General features: G+C 39.8%; 2 protein-coding genes and 1 long non-coding RNA gene across 3 annotated transcripts; 2 read left to right on the top strand and 1 right to left on the bottom strand.

The window, feature by feature from the left end:
• Positions 1-386: 386 nt before the first annotated feature.
• odam (odontogenic, ameloblast associated) lies at positions 387-5,524 on the top strand. The gene is made up of 6 exons (XM_017685523.1): positions 387-446; positions 626-670; positions 760-813; positions 1,627-1,836; positions 4,299-4,442; positions 5,495-5,524. Exons 1-6 carry the CDS (start codon positions 387-389, stop codon positions 5,522-5,524), a joined length of 543 nt encoding a protein of 180 aa, XP_017541012.1.
• Positions 5,525-6,934: 1,410 nt separating this feature from the next.
• LOC108413155 (basic salivary proline-rich protein 3-like) lies at positions 6,935-10,849 on the bottom strand. Its single transcript, XM_017685532.2, has 12 exons — positions 10,796-10,849; positions 9,574-9,717; positions 9,166-9,288; positions 8,441-8,530; positions 8,166-8,234; positions 8,034-8,051; positions 7,893-7,913; positions 7,760-7,789; positions 7,633-7,659; positions 7,462-7,488; positions 7,112-7,147; positions 6,935-7,009 (listed from the first exon to the last, which is right to left on the bottom strand). The coding sequence occupies exons 1-12, from the start codon at positions 10,844-10,846 to the stop codon at positions 6,935-6,937; spliced, it is 711 nt and encodes a 236-aa protein (XP_017541021.2). The 5' UTR covers positions 10,847-10,849.
• Positions 10,850-19,491: 8,642 nt separating this feature from the next.
• On the top strand, positions 19,492-20,185 carry LOC119262002. The gene is made up of 4 exons (XR_005129338.1): positions 19,492-19,581; positions 19,672-19,745; positions 19,837-19,875; positions 20,049-20,185. It is a non-coding gene; the product is annotated as an uncharacterized LOC119262002 (long non-coding RNA).
• The last annotated feature ends 202 nt before the right edge of the window (positions 20,186-20,387 follow it).

The following is a 20,387-nucleotide window of genomic DNA, read 5'->3' on the forward strand; positions in this document are numbered from 1 at the left end:
TAAGACTGAAGGAAGTACCACAGTGACATTGGAAACTGTTGTAACGTTTGGCTACATGTCCAAACTTAATTTAAAGCCTAAAATCACAATGCTTGTGGAAGAGATGATGTCAAAGCCTTTGGTCAGCTGAGGTCACCTGCAAGGGTGTTACATCATGCCCACACACTGTCTCAGACTGTGAGGATAAAAGGTACAGACTGTTTAAAAGGCAGAGGTAAGGAGAGTCTCACAGCTCACTCCTCAGTAAAGGTACAGTACATTTCATGTGGAGGCAGTAAAACCATTTTTAATATTTCTGGCACTTTCTTTGATAACATTTTATGGGAATCCAATGATACACTAACATTGGTTCTTCTCCATCTCACTCAGTGTGGCAGCTGGAAATGATGAAGCTCCAAGTCACCGTTCCATTGGCTGTTCTTCTCAGCGTGTGCACTAGCGCTCCTGTAAGTGTCCATTTGCTTTATCAACTCAGCTTAATCAGTTTGATGGGTCCAGTTCTGAAACCTAACTGGCTCAGCCGTGTTCAGAGCAGTTGTTTAATAATCAATGTTGGCCATGTCTTGAGTAGCTTATACATACATTTACTTCGAACAGCTGTGATAAAACCATTTGCCTTTTCTAGATCTTACAGCCGCGGCTCGGAATAATTGCAAGTAACAGCAACGAGGTATCTACCTTACATCCTTTTGTTCGTTTTCAGAGCTTCGTTACTGTAGCTGTTGTCTTTTACAGCTCATAATCTGGTCTTGTTTTTAGGTCTTGCGTGTGAATGGAATCACCCTTGCTGGCGTTGGCATGGGCCAAGCACAGGTACTGTTTAAAAACATAGTAAATATCTGCACTGTGTGCCTTCTGAATTAGAGAAATCCATAGATTGTTCAAAATGCATAATTCAGTCATTCAGGCGTAAACACAGTCATTCAGAGTACTTTACTATGAAATGATGTTCATTGTATAGTACATGTGATAGTAGCCAAGTGTCACCATGTCTACAACACAAATATAGCTGTTTTATTTGCTATCCAAAAGCAGCAGTGAACCTATACATGAACAATTTTTATATGCAATGTTGTTAGAAAAATAGTGATGAATCTTAAACATTGGGTTTTGCTTAGGTTCTATTTTTGCCCTACAACAACCTACAAGAACGTCTACATATTAAAAAAGTGTTTTAGGCCAATATCTTATCTCAAAACTATTATGAAACAGTGTTTCAGGCATTAGGCAACATATTTGAAACTATTTCCATGTAAAACGTTCTGTGTGGGAGCATGAAATGCTGCTGTGAACAATTCACACTTGTTACGTTATTGTAGAATTGAGCATTTCACATCAAAGCACTCTAAATGACTTTGTTTACGTCTTAACAATTTAGAAGAAATGAAGTTGAAAAAATGAAGTTTGAAAAATCAATGGAATTGCCCTTTTATACCTGACCTGAAGTGGACGTCTTGATTTCAGATGTTAGATAAGTAATAGAGTAAAACAAAAATTGGAATTAAAGCCGCCAGTGTGGCACTAGGACTGCAGGTGATGGATACTAGGAACTGGAGTTGGTAGGGCCTCTGTGGCAGATTTACTCCTAGCAATTAGCCGGACATTGCCTTTTTTTTTTTCCTGCAGGGAGCACCTTTTCTATCACCATTCCTAATCCAGACGCAGCCTGAAATCCTGCTGCCTCCCCAGTTTCTGAACTTTGGCCCCCAGCTGCCGGGACCCTTCCTACCACCACAGCAGAACCAAATGCCCCAAGTATTGCTGCCTCCCAATCAGCAGGAACAGCAGACAGCTCTTAACCCCAACAACCCCCCACTGAACCAGAATCCTGTCCAGGTACTTCACTATGTACCCTACACAGCACTACCCTACCTGCCACAAGAGAATTTTCCCGTTTGCAAGGGGACAGTTTATACCTCACCAGTTGGCACTGTACAAACTTCACTTGGTTGTCAAGTGATCTCAAATAGACTTGCTTATGTGGTTTCTGACACTATGACATACTGTTCTTTTATAAACATGGAGAAAGTTACAGACAGTTTGTAGATACTTTCTATGACAGTTTACTTACCAACTGTTTAGGGTGACATAGGCATACCAGCTAAACAATGGAAAACTGGTATAGGTCATTCTTCACTCATTAGCTACATTAGCCTTGTAGCTCCAGCGCAAAACCACAGAAGGAAGCCTTGGAAACCAAACATATCTTGGCTGTTCAGTTACATCTAGAGTAAAACTGTAAATTCAGTTTTTGCCTCAAGGCCTTCTAGACTTTCAGAGAAGGACTAAACATGTCTGTGAAATAAATATAGAACATGTCTATAATTGTTTTTTATTTTTATTTTATATAATTATCATACCCCGCGACCTTCACGGAAAAGCGGCTTAGAAAATGGATGGATGAATGGATAATTATCATACTTACTGCATTTAAACAATACTATCTCTCTCATTGGTTAGGCCTGCAGGAGCTGAACTGAAGGCTTAAACTATCAAATTAACTACTAACGTAATGAAGAACCAATGAAGGAATCAACCAGTCACATTTTGATTTACTGTCAATGAGACCAAGTTTGTAAGGCAAACATCGTTCAAGGCCTACTGGACATTCTGACATTAAAGAGGACACTAGATTTCAGTCAGCTCATAGAAATGAACCGAACAGTAGCTCTATGCCAGAGATGAGCAGTAAACTGCTACATAGTAAAATACACTCACCAGCCACTTTATTAGGTACACAAAGGGGACCCCCTTTTACCTTCAGAACTGCCTTAATTCTTCGTGGCTTACTTTCAACAAGGTGTTGGAAACATTCCTCAGAGATTTTGGTCCGTATTGACATGATAGCATCACGCGGTTGCTGCAGATTTGTTGGCTGCACATCTATGATGCGAATCTCCCGTTCCACCACATCCCAAAGGTGCTCTATTGGATTGAGATCTGGTGACTGTGGAGGCCGTTGGAGTACAGTGAACTCATTGTCATGTTCAAGAAACGTGATATGAGCTTTGTGACATGGTGCATTATCCTGTTGGAAGTAGCCGTCAGAAGATGGGTACACTGTGGTCATAAAGGGATGGACATGGTCAGCAACAACACTCAGGTAGGCTGCAGCATTTAAACAATGCTCAATTGGTACTAAGGGGCCCAAAGTGTGCCAAGAAAATATCCCCCACACCATTACACCACCACCACCACCAGCCTGAACCGTTGATACAACGCAGGATGGATCCATGCTTTCACGTTGTTTAAGTCAAATTCTGACCCGACCATCTGAATGTTGCAGCTGAAATCGAGACTCGTCAGACCAGGCGACATTTTTCCAATCTTCTGTTGTCCAATTTCGGTGAGCCCGTGCGAATTGTAGTCAGTTTCCTGTTCTTAGCTGACAGGAGTGACACCCGGTGTGGTCTTCTGCTGCTGTAGCCCATCTTCTTCAAGGTTCGATGTGTTGTGCGTATTCTGCATTTCTTGGTTGTAACAAGTGGTTATTTGAATTATTCTTGCCTTGCTATCATCTGGAACCAGTCTGCCTGTTCTCCTCTGACCTCTCACGTCAACAAGGCATTTTCGTCCACACAACTGCCGCTCACTGGATATTTCCTCTTAATCTGACCATTCTCCGTAAACCCTGGAGATGGTTTTGCATGAAAATCCCAGTAGATCAGCAGTTTCTGAAATACTCAGACCAGCCCGTCTGCCACCAACAACCACGCCACGTTCAAAGTCACTTAAATCCCCTTTCTTCCCCGTTCTGATGCTCGGTCTGCCCTTCAGCAAGTTGTCTTGACCGCCTCTACATGCCTATATGCATTGAGTTGTGGCCATGTGATTGGCTGGTTAGCTATTTGTGTTAACAAGCAATTTAGCAGTGTATCTAATAAAGTGGCTGGTGAGTGTATATGTTAATATATCTGTTACTGGCTTCATACAAAACATATGTTTTTGACAAGTTTTCATGTCTATGCTTTGTGCTAACATACTACTAGAACCCCTTTGGCACACAAATTGACATTATCAGTGATCAAGTGACCACATAGCTGTAATAGTCATGGTTTTCCTCTGAATATTTGGATCTGTATTTTTGACATCATTGTTGTATTGTTGTGTCGTAGTGTTATGTATGGGTAACATTGCTAAATAGACTTGCTTATTTTGTTCCAAGGTGGTTCCCCAGTTCTACCCCTTCGTTCAAGGATCAGGCGGACAGGTCTTACCCTAATCTCTTACTCTCGCTTTAGTTTTCACAATAGGTTCAGACGTATGACATCTAAAGTGGTTCTTATTTTTCACTGCAGGCCTTCCCGTATTATCTCACCTACGGTTTCCCTCCAAGGAACCCAATAGTTCCACCTCCAAGGAACCCACTACTTCCACCCAACCAAAAAACAGCCTCACAGAACTCAGTGAGGCCAACTCCAGCACCCCCACAGCCTGCGCAGGTAGGATATTACATATCATTCATTTTAGAAAAACTAGAGCAGAATAGTTTTTAATGTTTTTAATTACTGATTTATTTTATTTGAATTTCTTGTCTGTTACAGATAAACCTAGTAATTCTGTGTAGTTTTTTTGTGGGTTTTCTGCTTTGTTTCTTCTCTTGGTATTTTTTGTAGTGATTTAGACTATATTACCTGAGATTTTCCACAAGCATTTCAATTTACAAATATCCTGGGCATATGATTCGTGACATAGTGACTAAAACTACATAGACTTTCCCTGCATGTTATCCAATTTGACAGAATAATCTCAAGGTGTCGGAACCATGGCGTTTGACTCCGCCCCCTGTTAACCGCGGTGACCGTCCAGGTGTTGATGGGGTAACATTCTATCATATCCTATCATAATTCAATGTATTGAGCATATAAATACTGCATATCACTGCTGGGGGAAAATAAAAAAAACCTTGTATCTCCAAAAAGGTAACTTTACAGAAAAAGCGAAAACATCCTTAACTTTTAATCGAAGTAAATATTGTTTTTCAAGTGATTTTAGACCATTTCTGTTGGTCCATTCATCATAATATTTTGACACAACATAAAAGGCAACTTTTTCAAAAATGCAAAACAACAAGAAAAACACTGATGTGCTGTTTAATGCTGTATATGGTACCAGTTAAAAGTTTGAGCACAGTCAATGGTATGTTTTTCATGATCTAAAGGCTTATGATGAAATGCTTCAAAGTTGCGTCTGAAGCAAATATAAATATTCAAATTAGTGTCTACGTTAAATGTATGTCATAAACAGTTCAGAAACATTTAGGAGTTTAGCAAAACATGTAATTGAAATGTGCTTCTCAATATATTAGTGGAATGGTTGTGCACATTAATGCATTTCAGGTGAGGTGATGAGACAGGGCACGAGTAAATAGCCCTATTTGGTAGAAGAGGAGTATATCTGACTGTAGTAATGATAGAAACAATTTCATAGGAGAAGGTGTTTTTGACTGGTAGTGTAAATGTGACTAAAACTGTTTTTTTTCCCCCATTTACAGGATCCTGCTTTCTCCTTTTTTGAGCCATAGACTTTAATGGAAAAGAGGTGAGCTATTTATCTTGTTGATTTTCATTGCCTTCCTGTTAAACCTCAGTCGTGTGTTGATCACCATGTACATGTATTTTTTCTCTTTCTCTCTTTCTCTTTTGTAGGTAGCATGTTCTCAAGCAACAGCACAAAAGATTTACAGTTATCAGAAGTGTAGGCATTAGCATTTTCTTTGGATCCAACCACTTTTCATGTAAATGGCAATGCAGCAATGCTCTTGTTATTCCATATTACTTCTGTACCAACAGACAATAAATGCTTTTGTATAATCAGTGTTGGAGATGGAGTGTTGATTTTGCAACTTTAAATACAGGACAACAATAAATACAAAAAACAATGCAGAACACAGCAAAAAATGTGGATGCTGGCAAATTTATTGAATGAATTACAGACAGTTAGCCCAGAATAATCTGTAATTAATACACTGACACTCCACAACGATCTACACATCTGCTACTAACCTAATCAATAAGCTTAGATCTTAGCCATCAGGCCTAGAAGACACAGTCAAATGCATTCCATGCTCCAATATGCCACTGGTTCACTCCTTTGTTTTAGAGCCAGTAAATATTAAACGGTTCTCAAGAAACTCAATAAGTAGGGGTCTGTCGTTCTATAGTGTGCTAAAGCTGTTGAATTCTTTTAATGGTCCATGATCTTCAGCTGTTTTTTGACCTGAGAATAGGAAATACAATATTAGCTTGGAGAGAAAGTGGTATTTGAAATGAATATTTGAGGTCAGTTACAATGGCAGGACAGTTGGACCTGTTATTGCAGAAGGAGATTTCTCTTCAGTATCTCCAGTATTGTGGATATTCGTCATTCTCTGGGCCAGCCTTAAGGATGGAAATGCATAATGTTAATGTTATAAGCACTAAAAAAGGCAACATTTCATTTCATACCTACACAGGGACTTCATAAGCATCGAACAGTGCATTTATAAAGTGATATAAGTATTCATGAAAAGTTATTAACAATATGATGCAATATTTTATGAAATAAATAAAATTGTATAGAAATAAAGGCCTTTGACAGAGGCTGTTATGAAGCATCCTTCCCAAGTAAGGCTACTTAAAAGGCTGAGGCTTATAAAACAGCTTAGCGACTGTTGGCATAAGCTGTTCATAAAAGCTCAAGTATTGCTTTTTGCATTCATTACTGAATGTTTACATGTTAAGGTGTCTCTAAGTGGACAGCCTTAAAATAAAGTGTTTCCAATAAAGAACAATTTTAAGTAGCAAACTGGCCAGAAAGCATAAGCAGAGTCCACATTGGTGGATTTTAAAAGCATGGAGGCACTTACCCTCAAGGAGGATGGGTATTGCTGTGTCTTTGATGATAGAAAGGATAAAATGGAGAATGATGAGAACAACTACAAGAATTATGAGAATTATTTCTGTATTATAACTGTATTTGAGAAATCACTTACAATTCGTGCAACCCCGAATTCGAAAGAAACTGTTTGCTGTTGGCAAAAAAACAGTAGAACATTCTTTTAAAAATGCCCTAAAATTGAAAATTTCCTCCAAAAATGCCTTTTTTGAAAGTTCCTAAGAAATTTGATTACCGTAGCATTGGGGTTATAGAAGATCTTGAAGTAATACTAAATATAGGAGAAAAGAAAGCAAATTAGAAATATACATGGTACATTCAAATGAATGCTGTACTCAAGTGAGTACAATATTGAAGAAAAAAGCTTATTTTTATAATTTCACAGTGACTAAAAACAAGGGCTCCATAAAAGAGGGGATCATACTAAACTGAAACAAAACACATTACTTATTTTAGTAGGTTGAGGGGGAATCCAAGTCATTTACTCATAATGATCTTATTAATATCTCATATCTTAATATTGTATGTGCAATATTTTTAACTCTCTTGTATCTTAATATAATGTGTGAGGGTGCTTGTGAATACCCCAAACGGCATTGGTCTTCCTCCAGTCTACAAATATATAACATATGGTCTTAGTATCACATCACACTGTAGTTACCTATAGCTATACCTTATTAGAACAAACATAATAGTAAATTGGAAAACAGTAATAAAGCTGAACAAGATAAATATGGCCTGTGTGCTCTAACTTACTGGTGGTAGCATGAAAACGTTCTCTCCCTGGAAAGAAAAGAGAGATAACATGTTACTATTGCAGAAAATGAAGGTGTTTCCTCGATCAAATACGCAATTAAATGTAGAATTAAACTACCGCTATTACCGCTTTCAGGAATGTAGAAACATTGAGATTCTAGGAAAAATGAAAAGTTCATGTCAAATCTCTGTAGCAAAAGACTAACAAAATAAAAAATATATTGAAAAATGTGGTAATAATAGTTATAAATAAGAAGTACCTGCACTGTCACATTGTTAGCCTGCATGTGAATCCATGAAAGAAAGTAGATTGAAACATTGAAATTGAAAAGCCATTTACATCACTATATCATATGGTATATTATAAAATCATACTTGTAAAGTAAAAAAAAACATCTTACCTGGAACAGTGGGATGAACTGCAACATAATTGACATAACTATTATCATATTTCATTGTAGAACTGGGCATACATTCATTTGTTTAGAAGAAATTCACATATTAATCTTTAAATGTCACTGCTAAAAACATACCGTGATGTTGGGTCTTCCACCACCTGGGCGAGGGGGAGGAAGATGAGGAGGGAAGTGTGGCTGACCGGGCTAAGGAAATTTAACAACCATTTGAATCTGATTCCAACAGATGAGTTTTTAATTTAATTTGACGTTATGTAAAGCTTAGCCTTGGGCCAATTACACTTGGGCCAAAATGCAATTTAAACCCAGACTTCTTTTTAAAATCCAACCCCTTTATAAATCAGTGCATTGATTTTAGTCTTTATGTAGTTCATGTTTGTCAGTAAACGTACTCTGGGAGGTGGTCTTCTGTCGTCACCATGTGGTCTTCCGTGACGTGGAAACCGCAGTAGGGGGAAACCCGCAGGTCCGAAGCCCTCTCCCTATATATGTAATTAAAACTGTAATTAGAAGTGTATTTTTTTACCCCCAGTTTTTAACCCCTTAAACTCTAGGCTTATTATCCAGTTATAAACGTTATTTTGAGGTTTATTATCACTTACTACAATAAATTATTCATCTACTACTTGAAACATATGAAGCATATAGAATTTATAATAGGCAACAGTATGTCATGTTACATATTAGTAACATAAAAAGCAACATATTTTCTTTATCATAAGAAAAAGTTGTTGATTTTTGATGCGACAGCAGACATGAAGCTAATTAATATACCGCTGTTGTTGGATCAAAACTTTGTATCTCCAAAATGGTAACTTTACTGGAGAAGGAAAAAGCTTACTGTACTTTTAATATAAGAAAAGGAAACCTGACATTTTCCAACTAATTGTGGATCATTTATGTTGGTCCATTCATCATAAAATTTAAATAGAAGATGTAGAACCATGAGTACTTTCAAATTATGTCAAAAAACTCAAAAATGACAAAAATGGAGGTACAAGGTTTTGTTCTGAAAGCTGCAGTATGTGATTATGAGAGTTAAGAATAGAGGTGTGAAACCCACCACCACCCCTCAAATGGTGCAAAGGGAGATAATGATGGAATGGAATTCTCTCACGTTTTCGAGCGGCCCATCAACCCTCCAAGACGAGAACGGATCTTTCCCGTCGAAAGATTCCGCTTCGTCGGAGTCAACAGCGCCCTGAACGTCCCATTGACGCCATGGTTCCATCTGACCAGGCTGTAAACAGGTGTAGGTGAGTGATAGCAAACAAATCGAACCATGTCCACTGCTCATCAAAAGTTTGGGGACACCATGCCAAAACCATATTGAAACTCTTTTGGCCCAAAGATGGTTTAACAATTGAGTGCTGATGTGTATTGACATCAAAACAAAGGGAATAAAATGAGTGGGCTTGAGTTGTATTAAAAACATTTTAAAAAGCTAGGTGTCCCAAAACATTTGTTGGGCAGTGCAGTTGTATATGTTGTGGTGATGTGGATTGTCATCTTATGTGAAACTTACCATTGGCCACATTGGTCCAGGGGGAAAGTTTCCTCCTCCCACTGGTCCAGAGGGAAACCTTCCTCCTCCTGGTGGCCAGCGTCCTCCACTTGGCCCTGGCATGGGTCTTCCCATGGGCGCACCTTGCTGCCAGCCACCATTGGGCTGAAGATGCAAGTAAGAAATCAGTTAGAACAGCAGATGTTCCTCTGTTCCACACAAACATGAAGAAAACACCTCATCACTCTTAAAAATATAGTTGCCAAACTTAGGTTTCCTAAAGAGGTTGTCAGTGGATGATTCTCTAAAGGTCAACTTTGTAAATGAGAGGTTTGGTCGTGAAGAACACTTTGCAAGTTAACGGAATCTCCTCATCTATACCGATTAAAGGCGTTTTCTAGAACTGTACGTTCATGCCAGGAATCATTTCAGAGCGTTTAACTTTAAGTTTTGTCAAAAGAACTCACATCGCCTTCAAGTATATATGGCCTAGGGATGAGTTTAATGTTCAAATATTCAAAGCACTTTTGGTTTAAAGAAGTGTTTTTATATTTGAGAAGTCTGATTCAGATCTATACTCTCCTCCCTGTACCTTAATGCCACGCAAATTATATTTGAATAAGCTCTTATCTGTTTAATCCAAACAGTAAAGCTTAGAAAGACTACTGCAGCCAGCTAAAGGCTACTGCAGACCAGACACAGAGTACAAAGTGCAGCTATAGCACAAAGGATGCACTACAGAAAATCAGAGATAAAAAAAGTTCACATTCATTTTACACTCTATTCTTTTATTCCTATTTTAATGGAATAAAAACTTTCAACATCATTTAGTGAATGTATCAGGTTTGGCATCGGCTGATAGAAATATACTGTAATTAGGCAAGTAACGTTAGCTGAGGTGAAAACAGAAGATTAGGATCTGTCGGTTTATCTTAAAGACTATTTAGGGTGCCATGAGTACATTTTGATCTGCTATTGGGTTTTGCGTCTGGGTCTGGGTTTGATGTAGTACAGTATTAATATGATCTAAACTGGCATCACTGGCTCTGGTAGCCCTCCAGTAGCCTGTAGGCTTAAGCCCTATACTTATTATTCGGCCAAATGTAGATGCTCCAAAAAAAATGGTAATTGTGAACTAACTTACTTAGTATCTCACTTAGCAAATCATTTTGAATTGTTTTGCAACTGAGACTACTAATGCATTACATTGTAAACAATTTGACCAGAAGAAACTGGTACTCACACGTGCATTCGCCCCAAGAAATAATAACGCCACAATGAAGAGGATGGCCATTGCTGCGCTGCAAAAATCCATTACATGTTAATGTTAGAACTTAAATAAACATGTAATGGGTAAGTCTAATAAAACAAGTAGGACAACATTTCACTGTAAAATGAACAAAGGTCTTTTGCTCAATCCAGGCTTTACACTACAGGATGATAACAAGAGTAATGCTTACCTACTCTTGCCTCTGCTTAGTGCTGGTCTCCAGCTCCTGCCTCTCTATTTATAATGAACATGCTGATGGTGGAGTAACTGCAATGTTGCTCAAGCACATTTTTAAGACCCATCCTGTGCTGATTATGAAAAAGATCTTTGCATCGACCGTAACCTGGTCTTGCATCAGATGGCGTAGGCTTGCCATGTAAAGAGAGAAGGCTACACCCTTAAAAATGTTCATCAAAGGTTCTTTATTCAAGGCAATGGATCTTTACAGAACAATTAACACTCTAAAAACTGTTTGGAAAAACTGTTGTATGTGTCTTTATTAGTGAAAGTCATGGTTTTATGTAGCACTAAAGTGTTCAGCTATTATTACCAGTTTACAAGTCGAAGAACCTTTCTGGTACTATATATAAAACCATTTGGCACATGCTTAACATCACTTAATAACAATGAAATCAGCTTGTATAATTCTATGTTTCAAACACAGAGTGTATAAAATAATCAAAACACCAGATTAAAGCCTTATACTTAGTGGTCATTTTATCAGAAACACCTAACATAAGTGTTACAAGTGGATCAGACACAGCAGTGTTGCTGGAGCTTTCAAACACTATGTCCACTCACTGTCCACTTTATTAGGCACTCCTGCCTCATTAGTTCACTTTATTATTGTAAAGTCCAGACCTTGCCAGCCAAAACACTGCAGTTTTCATGAAACACACCTGATTCAGCTCACTAGCTACTTAGCAAGGCCTTCATGAACTGAATTCAGAGCATTAGAGGGTAAACTCCTATCTCCACGGCACTTTGGCCCGGAAGCTCCCCCAGTTTGACTTCTGCTCAGGGGTTGCAGGTTGCTTTTGGCTGGATTTTCTGGTTGGTGGACTATTCTCAGTCCAACAATGACAGTCCAGTGTTTAAAAACTCTGAGTCTGATCAACTCATACCAGCTCAACACACACTAACACACCACCACCACCACCACCTTAGTGCAACGCTGATTATGATCCACCACCCAAATAATACCTGCTCTGTGGTGGTCCTGTGCAGTGTCCCTCCATTTATTTTTTTATTTTTTTAATAAAATCAATTTCCAGGACTTTTTTCAGGAGAAATTCTAAAATAATTTCCATGACTTATACATATGAACGTGACAGCTCCTGCTCACAAAAGTCATCTTCAAAGACAACATCCATAACTTTAAAGTCAACAACACAACCTCTAATAACTCCGTACATCCAGGCATTTCAACACCGCAAACATATATACGCAGCACTATAGCATTCTAAACCACAACAGGCATGAATGGACATTCAAGTATTTGCAGATAGAAATATGCTAAATGTAAACAAAATGCACTAAAATGTGCAAACTCTGAGGTTTAATGGCACAACTTCATAAAACTCTTCAGTTGTCAGGACAATTCACGGGTTGCCTTATTTGTCATGTGTTTTCTATAAATAGAAACCTCTAAAATTTTCCATGTGTGGGAACGCTGCTATGGTGGTTCCTTTTCACTGATGGACAGGGTGGAGAGGGGCTGGTAAACTATCCAGCAACAGATGGACTACAGTCAGGAATCACACCTACAGTCAGAAATCATGCCTTTCTGATTGAAATTGTCAGCAAATATGAGCAGTTTATGTTTCCATTATTTTGTATCTTCAGTACAAAAGTCTCTTTATGATTATAAACTCAAGTAGTTCTAGTTCATAGTTTTTGATGATTTACCATCATTTATTGTCACTACAGTCACTTCTGTTTATCTTTCTGGATTTTTTTCTACTACTGAGCGCCTTACTTCTGTTACTCTGCTGCTGCTGTAATACTGTGAATTTCCCTGCTGTGGGACTAATAAAGGATTATCTTATCTTATCTTATCTTATCTTCATTCATTAATTTGTTATTTTTCTGCTTTAGACATTTAAAAGTATTTGTTGTCCTATATGTTGTGTGTGAATTTCATGATCAATGGACAAAAATGACCCAAAATAACTTGGTTCCATTGACTTTTTCCTGCTCCTGAAAAGCTCTCTTTGGAGATAAAAGTTTTGTTCCAAACATAGTTCCACAGTGATAAGCATTTTATGTATGTATCTGCAACAAAAATGGTGTAATCTCATTAAACTCCCAAAACATTTGAATAGTACTGCATCCTGTTATTTGCTTGTGATTGCAAAATCTGTCTTACTAAATGTGTGTGATGACAGGGAATCATTGCACAGGCGTTTTCAGCCATGCCTTAAAGTCCATAATCTCTATGAATGGTGAGTAAAGTCCATGTAGGCCATAATCCCTGTTGATATCATAATTATAATAATATAATAATCTCCCGTCTTTAATGTGCCTAGCAAGAGCTAAACACATTGAAGAGCAAGTATCTCTAATAAGGGCCGGGTATTACATTCCCGGCGTAAGAGCAATTCAGCCCTTTTCATGCTGGATGAACAAACCAAGAGTGGATGTAAATGAATGTTTCAGGTGTGCTGATTTTTTTATCACTGATATTATCACTATAGTCGGGCAGTCTACTTATGTGGAAAGTTGTTGTAACAATAGTGCCCACACAGCCCACGCAAAGATACGATGTCATCATCCATCCGCATTTAAATCCGCATGCATACTGTCCGGCTGAGTCACAGAGATCAGAGAAGCAGTAGCCATTCAGAAAGGTAATTAGGTTTTATCGGGATAAGGCCTGTTTATTGCAAAATGCTTGGCGTTTGCAGTTTACGTCCATAATTGGTTGTCTGGAGCCATTACTGGCTTTGCTTCAAGACTTATGACAAACTCCATAAATATGATGACTGTAGCATGTTTGATTTGACTTCTTGGCTTGACTTTGGTCGTCCAAATAAGTCTTTAAGTTTCAATTGTGTCCATGGCCAGCAGTCCAAAAGAGCAAGGCCGGGTGTCTAACACAACATAGAAGTTGTTCTGTTTCATTTGAAAGGGGGGCCACCACCAGTTATTAGTCAGAACACCCTAAATCAGCTGCCAACATTAGGATGTAGGGTCTTGACTGGAAGGTTCGGTTCGAGTGCTTTCTGGCCTTTGCAAGAAACAGGTTTCTTTAAAATGTCAATAATTAAATAGAGACATACATAAATAAATCACACAATACGTCAAATGATGTAGAGTGAAAAGTCTTTCAACCATCAAATACAGATTTAGCACATGAACCAAGCATACTTTACTTTGAATATTGAACCGGCGTAACCAGCGTAGCTCAACACCAGCTCTCCTGCTAAACAATAGTATGATCAACAATTGAGCTTTACAGGGAAATAAATAAATAAATAAATAAATAAATAAGGGGTAAAAAAAAATAAACATAGGGTAAACAAATAAATAAATATATGATAGAGGCCCTGCGATGGACTGGCGACCTGTCCAGGGTGTATCCTGCCTTTCGCCCGAAGACTTGATAGGCTCCAGCACCCCCCCGCGACCCTGACGGAGAAGCGGCTTAGAAAATGGATGGATGGAGGATAGAGGCCCACCACACTTTTGTCTCCAGGGGCCTATAATGTAATGAGCCAGGCCTGCCTCTCTGTAAGATGTAAGTAAAATAAAAAGTGAGGTTTAAGTTGTGACAGATTTTTTGCCATCAAAAGTACTGCTGTTGGTAACGTGGAGAAACACGGAGAATGCGTTTGTTTCTTTCTTCCTTTGCAAAAAAAGGTCAGAGACCCTCAAGCTCCTTAGAAAAAAACTAAAACTAAATGAAGGCATCCATTCAAGGTATATTTCAAAGTAAAAACGGTTTAAAAGCATCTTCCGAGACTGCCTTCTCACAGTGGAAGGATGGGCAGAAACACCTGCGGATGATTTCGGATCTGAAGCAAGAGTGGAGCTTGATTTTCTGCCTCGCTCTCAAAGTCGAAAGCTTTAAGTGCTGTTTATTAGAGGGGGGCAGCGTTGGTGGTCAACCAATTTCTCTGCATCTCTTGATAAATGTTTTGCGCTCCAGTTTTGGAAACTGAAAAAATGAATAACTCGGTGTTCTCACCACAGCACCGTAAGCATCTATAAGTATAATTACACGGACTGGCCAAACACATCTTACCACCATTAGATGTGTTTAGATTGTAAGAAGCAGACAGTGCAATGAAATTCCAAGACTGAACTCTAGACTGAGTTCTACACTCCTTTAACCTGTAAAAGGCCTGTTTCCATGTCTTATCATAGTATTTTCTTATCAGTGCTGGACTATATAGGAAAACAGCCGAAAGTTTACTGTGTTGTGGCATCAGATATGATTTTTGATATGATTTCGCAATGATTTTGTCCAGACCTGCCCTCTAACCTCTCAGAATAGAAAGCCACGCCTCATTCCCTGACTATTGTGCTTAGTGCATATTGCCAAACTGGGTGTGATCACACTGCATACAAAATTAGGTCACTGATTGGACAGCTGTAGATAGAGCAGCTCTTTAAAAAGCATCCGTGACTCAAGACTTCAAACGTCTTTTCTTCCTGCTCTGAAGGTAAGACTGGATCTTCTGTAGCTGAACCTCGGTGGCATTTTTGCAAAAGACTGAAGCTAATATACTGATGTCCTTGACTTTCTTTATCAGTCACAAATAACAGGAAAACCATGAAGGTCGTGCTTGTTGCAGTGTGTCTTGTTGCGCTGTGCTGTGCAGCCCCTGTAAGTACTGATCAGCTCTGAAGCTCTAAAGACTTCTTCCTTTTCTGACGGTGTATAATTGTCATTGCACTGAAACTACTTGTTTTCACAGGTTGAGCATGAAAGAGAGAAGCGCTCATCGAGCGAAGAGGTCAGTAGCACGGTTTGGTCTATTCAACTCCCTCTAGAGTCATATTATCATGCTGGGGATTATTCAGTGTTTATATTTTGGTATGAATATGTGACGTAATTTGGCAAAAGCTGTATATTGTTTCATATTATCTTTATCACAGCCCTAAATGTCAGTAATGCGTCTACTTGCAGAGCTACCAAAGAGGATATTACCCTCCACAGTACTACCCCAACTACGTCCCCAACAACAACAACAACAACAACGACTACATTCTGAACCTTCTGCTGCCGTTCCTATTCGCACAGCTGCCGGCTATCCCTCCAATTCCTCCAATTCCTCCAATTCCTCCAATTCCTCCAATTCCTCCACTTGGGAAATGAGCTATCCAATGTGATGAGATCTCAAAATGCCCTCAGTTGATCTTGCTTCTTTGTTTTCTTGAAATAAAAATATAGCTGCATCAGTACCTAAGCGTTTCTGAGTATTTTTTATTGGGATGACTTAGGAATCAAAGAGCAATCATTCTACCAAACTCATTCAAAGTCAGAGTTCAAAACACAAACAAACACAAAACAAACGGTTTACAAACTTAGATTTGCTTTGGCATGACCCTCCACCTCAAATATGTTTATTTAAAAAATCATTTAAAAATGTAAAAAAAAAAAGATTGAATATTCCATTTTGTCACTACCAAAACAGTCACACCAAACTTGACCAAATGTTCCAGTTGAACTAAAAAAAATTCAAGGTACATTGACTAACGAACCCAGCTTTGAACAGCTGTTCACACATAAAGTCATATTATTTTCACTAAACACAACAAAACGCTTACTGAAATTGCAGAAAATGTGTTTTGGGAGTGAAAAATTGTTACACAACAATTTTCAGACTTTGGGACACTTCCAAACTTCCCAACAATGTGATGTAACTGCTCATCGCGTGGCCATGAGGGACAGGGATGTAGTCTCACTTCTTGCTCTGAAAAGAAAAAGCTCCGCCTACAGACTAAAACTGTTTCATTAGTGAATTAGATAGTAAATTTACATTTACAGCGTTTAGCAGACGCTCTTATCCAGAGTGACTTACAAGAAGTGTTTTGTCTATCTAGAGAAATTTTTTATAAGAAAAAATAAACTCATGATCAATCTAAATTGTTTAACTTCACTTTAATATGATGTTTTCACCCCCCCCCCCCCCCCCCCCCCCCAAAAAAAAAATATATGTGATTTGTATGCCCCAACATAACGCTGCTGTCAGAAGAAAACCTCATATCTCCATTTTGGACATTTTTCAGTTTTTGACATAATTTAAAAGTACTTGTTGTTCTATACATTGTCTGTACATTTCATGAACAATGGACCAAAGCAAATGGCCCAAAATGACTTGGCAAAAATTCTTGGCAAAATAAAAAAAAGAACCTTTTTGTCATCTTTTATACAATTGAAATAAACAGCAATGCAACTTAATTATGCAGAAAATGAAAGTACATCCCTACATATATCATTTCAAATGTGTCAAATTGAAATCAGGTGCCCCCTTTTGGGTGCTAATGATTAGAGCTCTGTTATTTTGGGGAATATCTGCGAGGAATTTTTAAGCCCCTGGTATCTGGTCTGGATTGTACTTTGCTACTGAAGTATGTGGAATCACAATGCCTAGATCAAAAGAGCTCTCTGAGGCCTTCAGAAAGAAAGTTGTAGGTGTCTATGAGTTTTGGAAGAGATTTAAGAAGATATCTATCCATCCATCATCTTCTGCTTCTTCGGGGTTTGGGTCACGGGGGCAGCATCCTAAGCAATCCAGGTCCAGACCTCCCTTTCCCCAGCCACTTCCACTAGCTCCCTGGGGGGGATTCCGAGGCGCTCCCAGGCCAGCTGGGCAATATAATCACGCTAGCGTGTCCTGGGTCTTCCCCGGGGTCTCCTCCCGGGTGGACTTGCCTGTGACACCTCCCAAGGGAGGCGTCCAGGAGGCATCCTAACAAGATGCCCGAACCACCTCAACTGGCTCCTCTCGACGTGGAGAAGCAGCGGCTCTACTCTGAGTCCCTCCCGGATGACCGAACTTCTCACCCTATCTCTAAGGGAGAGTCCAGACACCCTGCGGAGGAACTCATTTAGGCCGCTTGTATTCGCGATCTCGTTCTTTCGGTCATTAACCAAAGCTCAGGACCATAGGCGAGGGTGGGAATGTAGATCGACCAGTAAATCGAGAGCCTTGCCTTATGGCTCAGCTCTTTCTTTACCACAACAGACCGGTAAAGAGCTTGCATCACTGCTGACCCAGCACCAATCCGCTTGTCAATCTCCCGCTCCCTTGTACCATCACTCGTGAACAAGACCCTGAGATACTTAAACTCCTCCACTTGAGGCAAGAGCTCATCCCCGACCCAGAGAGGGCTCTCCACCCTTTCCCGTGTGAGAACCATGGCCTCGGATTTGGAGGTACTGATCCTCATCCCAGCCGCTTCACACTCGGCTGCAAACCGATCCAGTGAAAGCTGAAGTTCACGGCCTGATGTCCCCAATAGGACCACATCATCTGCAAACAGCAGCGATGTGACCTTGAGGTCACCAAACCAGACACCCTCCATCCCCTGACTGTGCCTGGAAATTCTATCCATAAAAATTATGAATAGAATCGGTGACAAAGGGCAGCCCTGACGGAGTCCAACTCTCACTGGGAACGAGTCTAACTTACTGCCGGCCATGCGAACCAAACTCCTGCTTTGTTTGTACAGGGCCTGAATGGCTCGTAGCAAAGAGCCATGTACCCCGTACTCCCGAAGCACCTCCCACACAATACCCCGGGGAACACAGTCGAATGCCTTCTCCAAATCCACAAAGCACATGCGGACTAGTTGGGCAAACTCCCATGAACCCCTCCCATGGAGAGGGTAAAGAGTTGGTCCAGTGTTCCACGACCATGGCGGAACCCGCACTGCTCCTCCTGAATTCGAGGTTCGACTATAAGCCGGACTCTCTTCTCCAGTACCCCTGCATAGACCTTACCAGGGAGGCTGAGGAGTGTGATTCCCCTGTAGTTGGAACACACCCTCCGGTCCCCCTTTTTAAAAAGAGGCACCACCACCCCAGTCTGCCAATCCAGTGGCACAGCCCCCGATGTCCACGCAATGTTGAAAAGGCGTGTCAGCCAATTTCGGATCTGAAGCAAGAGTGGAGCTTGATTTTCTGCCTCGCTCTCAAAGTCGAAAGCTTTAAGTGCTGTTTATTAGAGGGGGGCAGCGTTGGTGGTCAACCAATTTCTCTGCATCTCTTGATAAATGTTTTGCGCTCCAGTTTTGGAAACTGAAAAAATGAATAACTCGGTGTTCTCACCACAGCACCGTAAGCATCTATAACTATAATTACACGGACTGGCCAAACACATCTTACCACCATTAGATGTGTTTAGATTGTAAGAAGCAGACAGTGCAATGAAATTCCAAGACTGAACTCTAGACTGAGTTCTACACTCCTTTAACCTGTAAAAGGCCTGTTTCCATGTCTTATCATAGTATTTTCTTATCAGTGCTGGACTATATAGGAAAACAGCCGAAAGTTTACTGTGTTGTGGCATCAGATATGATTTTAAAATATATTTCGCAATGATTTTGTCCAGACCTGCCCTCTAACCTCTCAGAATAGAAAGCCACGCCTCATTCCCTGACTATTGTGCTTAGTGCATATTGCCAAACTGGGTGTGATCACACTGCATACAAAATTAGGTCACTGATTGGACAGCTGTAGATAGAGCAGCTCTTTAAAAAGCATCCGTGACTCAAGACTTCAAACGTCTTTTCTTCCTGCTCTGAAGGTAAGACTGGATCTTCTGTAGCTGAACCTCGGTGGCATTTTTGCAAAAGACTGAAGCTAATATACTGATGTCCTTGACTTTCTTTATCAGTCACAAATAACAGGAAAACCATGAAGGTCGTGCTTGTTGCAGTGTGTCTTGTTGCGCTGTGCTGTGCAGCCCCTGTAAGTACTGATCAGCTCTGAAGCTCTAAAGACTTCTTCCTTTTCTGACGGTGTATAATTGTCATTGCACTGAAACTACTTGTTTTCACAGGTTGAGCATGAAAGAGAGAAGCGCTCATCGAGCGAAGAGGTCAGTAGCACGGTTTGGTCTATTCAACTCCCTCTAGAGTCATATTATCATGCTGGGGATTATTCAGTGTTTATATTTTGGTATGAATATGTGACGTAATTTGGCAAAAGCTGTATATTGTTTCATATTATCTTTATCACAGCCCTAAATGTCAGTAATGCGTCTACTTGCAGAGCTACCAAAGAGGATATTACCCTCCACAGTACTACCCCAACTACGTCCCCAACAACAACAACAACAACAACTACATTCTGAACCTTCTGCTGCCGTTCCTATTCGCACGGCTGCCGGCTATCCCTCCAATTCCTCCAATTCCTCCAATTCCTCCACTTGGGAAATGAGCTATCCAATGTGATGAGATCTCAAAATGCCCTCAGTTGATCTTGCTTCTTTGTTTTCTTGAAATAAAAATATAGCTGCATCAGTACCTAAGCGTTTCTGAGTATTTTTTATTGGGATGACTTAGGAATCAAAGAGCAATCATTCTACCAAACTCATTCAAAGTCAGAGTT

The sequence above is a fragment of the Pygocentrus nattereri genome, chromosome 22 (genome assembly GCF_015220715.1).
Source record: "Pygocentrus nattereri isolate fPygNat1 chromosome 22, fPygNat1.pri, whole genome shotgun sequence".
Lineage (NCBI taxonomy): Eukaryota > Metazoa > Chordata > Actinopteri > Characiformes > Serrasalmidae > Pygocentrus > Pygocentrus nattereri.

Bases quoted from the DNA above. Each gene is read 5' to 3' on its own strand.
- odam (XM_017685523.1), top strand. From the start codon at position 387: ATGAAGCTCCAAGTCACCGTTCCATTGGCTGTTCTTCTCAGCGTGTGC. The intron at 814-1,626 runs GTACTGTTTAAA...TTTTTCCTGCAG, and splicing joins TTGGCATGGGCCAAGCACAG to GGAGCACCTTTTCTATCACC. The intron at 1,837-4,298 runs GTACTTCACTAT...TTTTCACTGCAG, and splicing joins TGAACCAGAATCCTGTCCAG to GCCTTCCCGTATTATCTCAC.
- LOC108413155 (XM_017685532.2), bottom strand. From the start codon at position 10,846: ATGGCCATCCTCTTCATTGTGGCGTTATTATTTCTTGGGGCGAATGCA. The intron at 7,660-7,759 runs GTAATAGCGGTA...TTTTCTTTCCAG, and splicing joins TTTCTACATTCCTGAAAGCG to GGAGAGAACGTTTTCATGCT. The intron at 7,489-7,632 runs GTAAGTTAGAGC...ATATATTTGTAG, and splicing joins ACGTTTTCATGCTACCACCA to ACTGGAGGAAGACCAATGCC.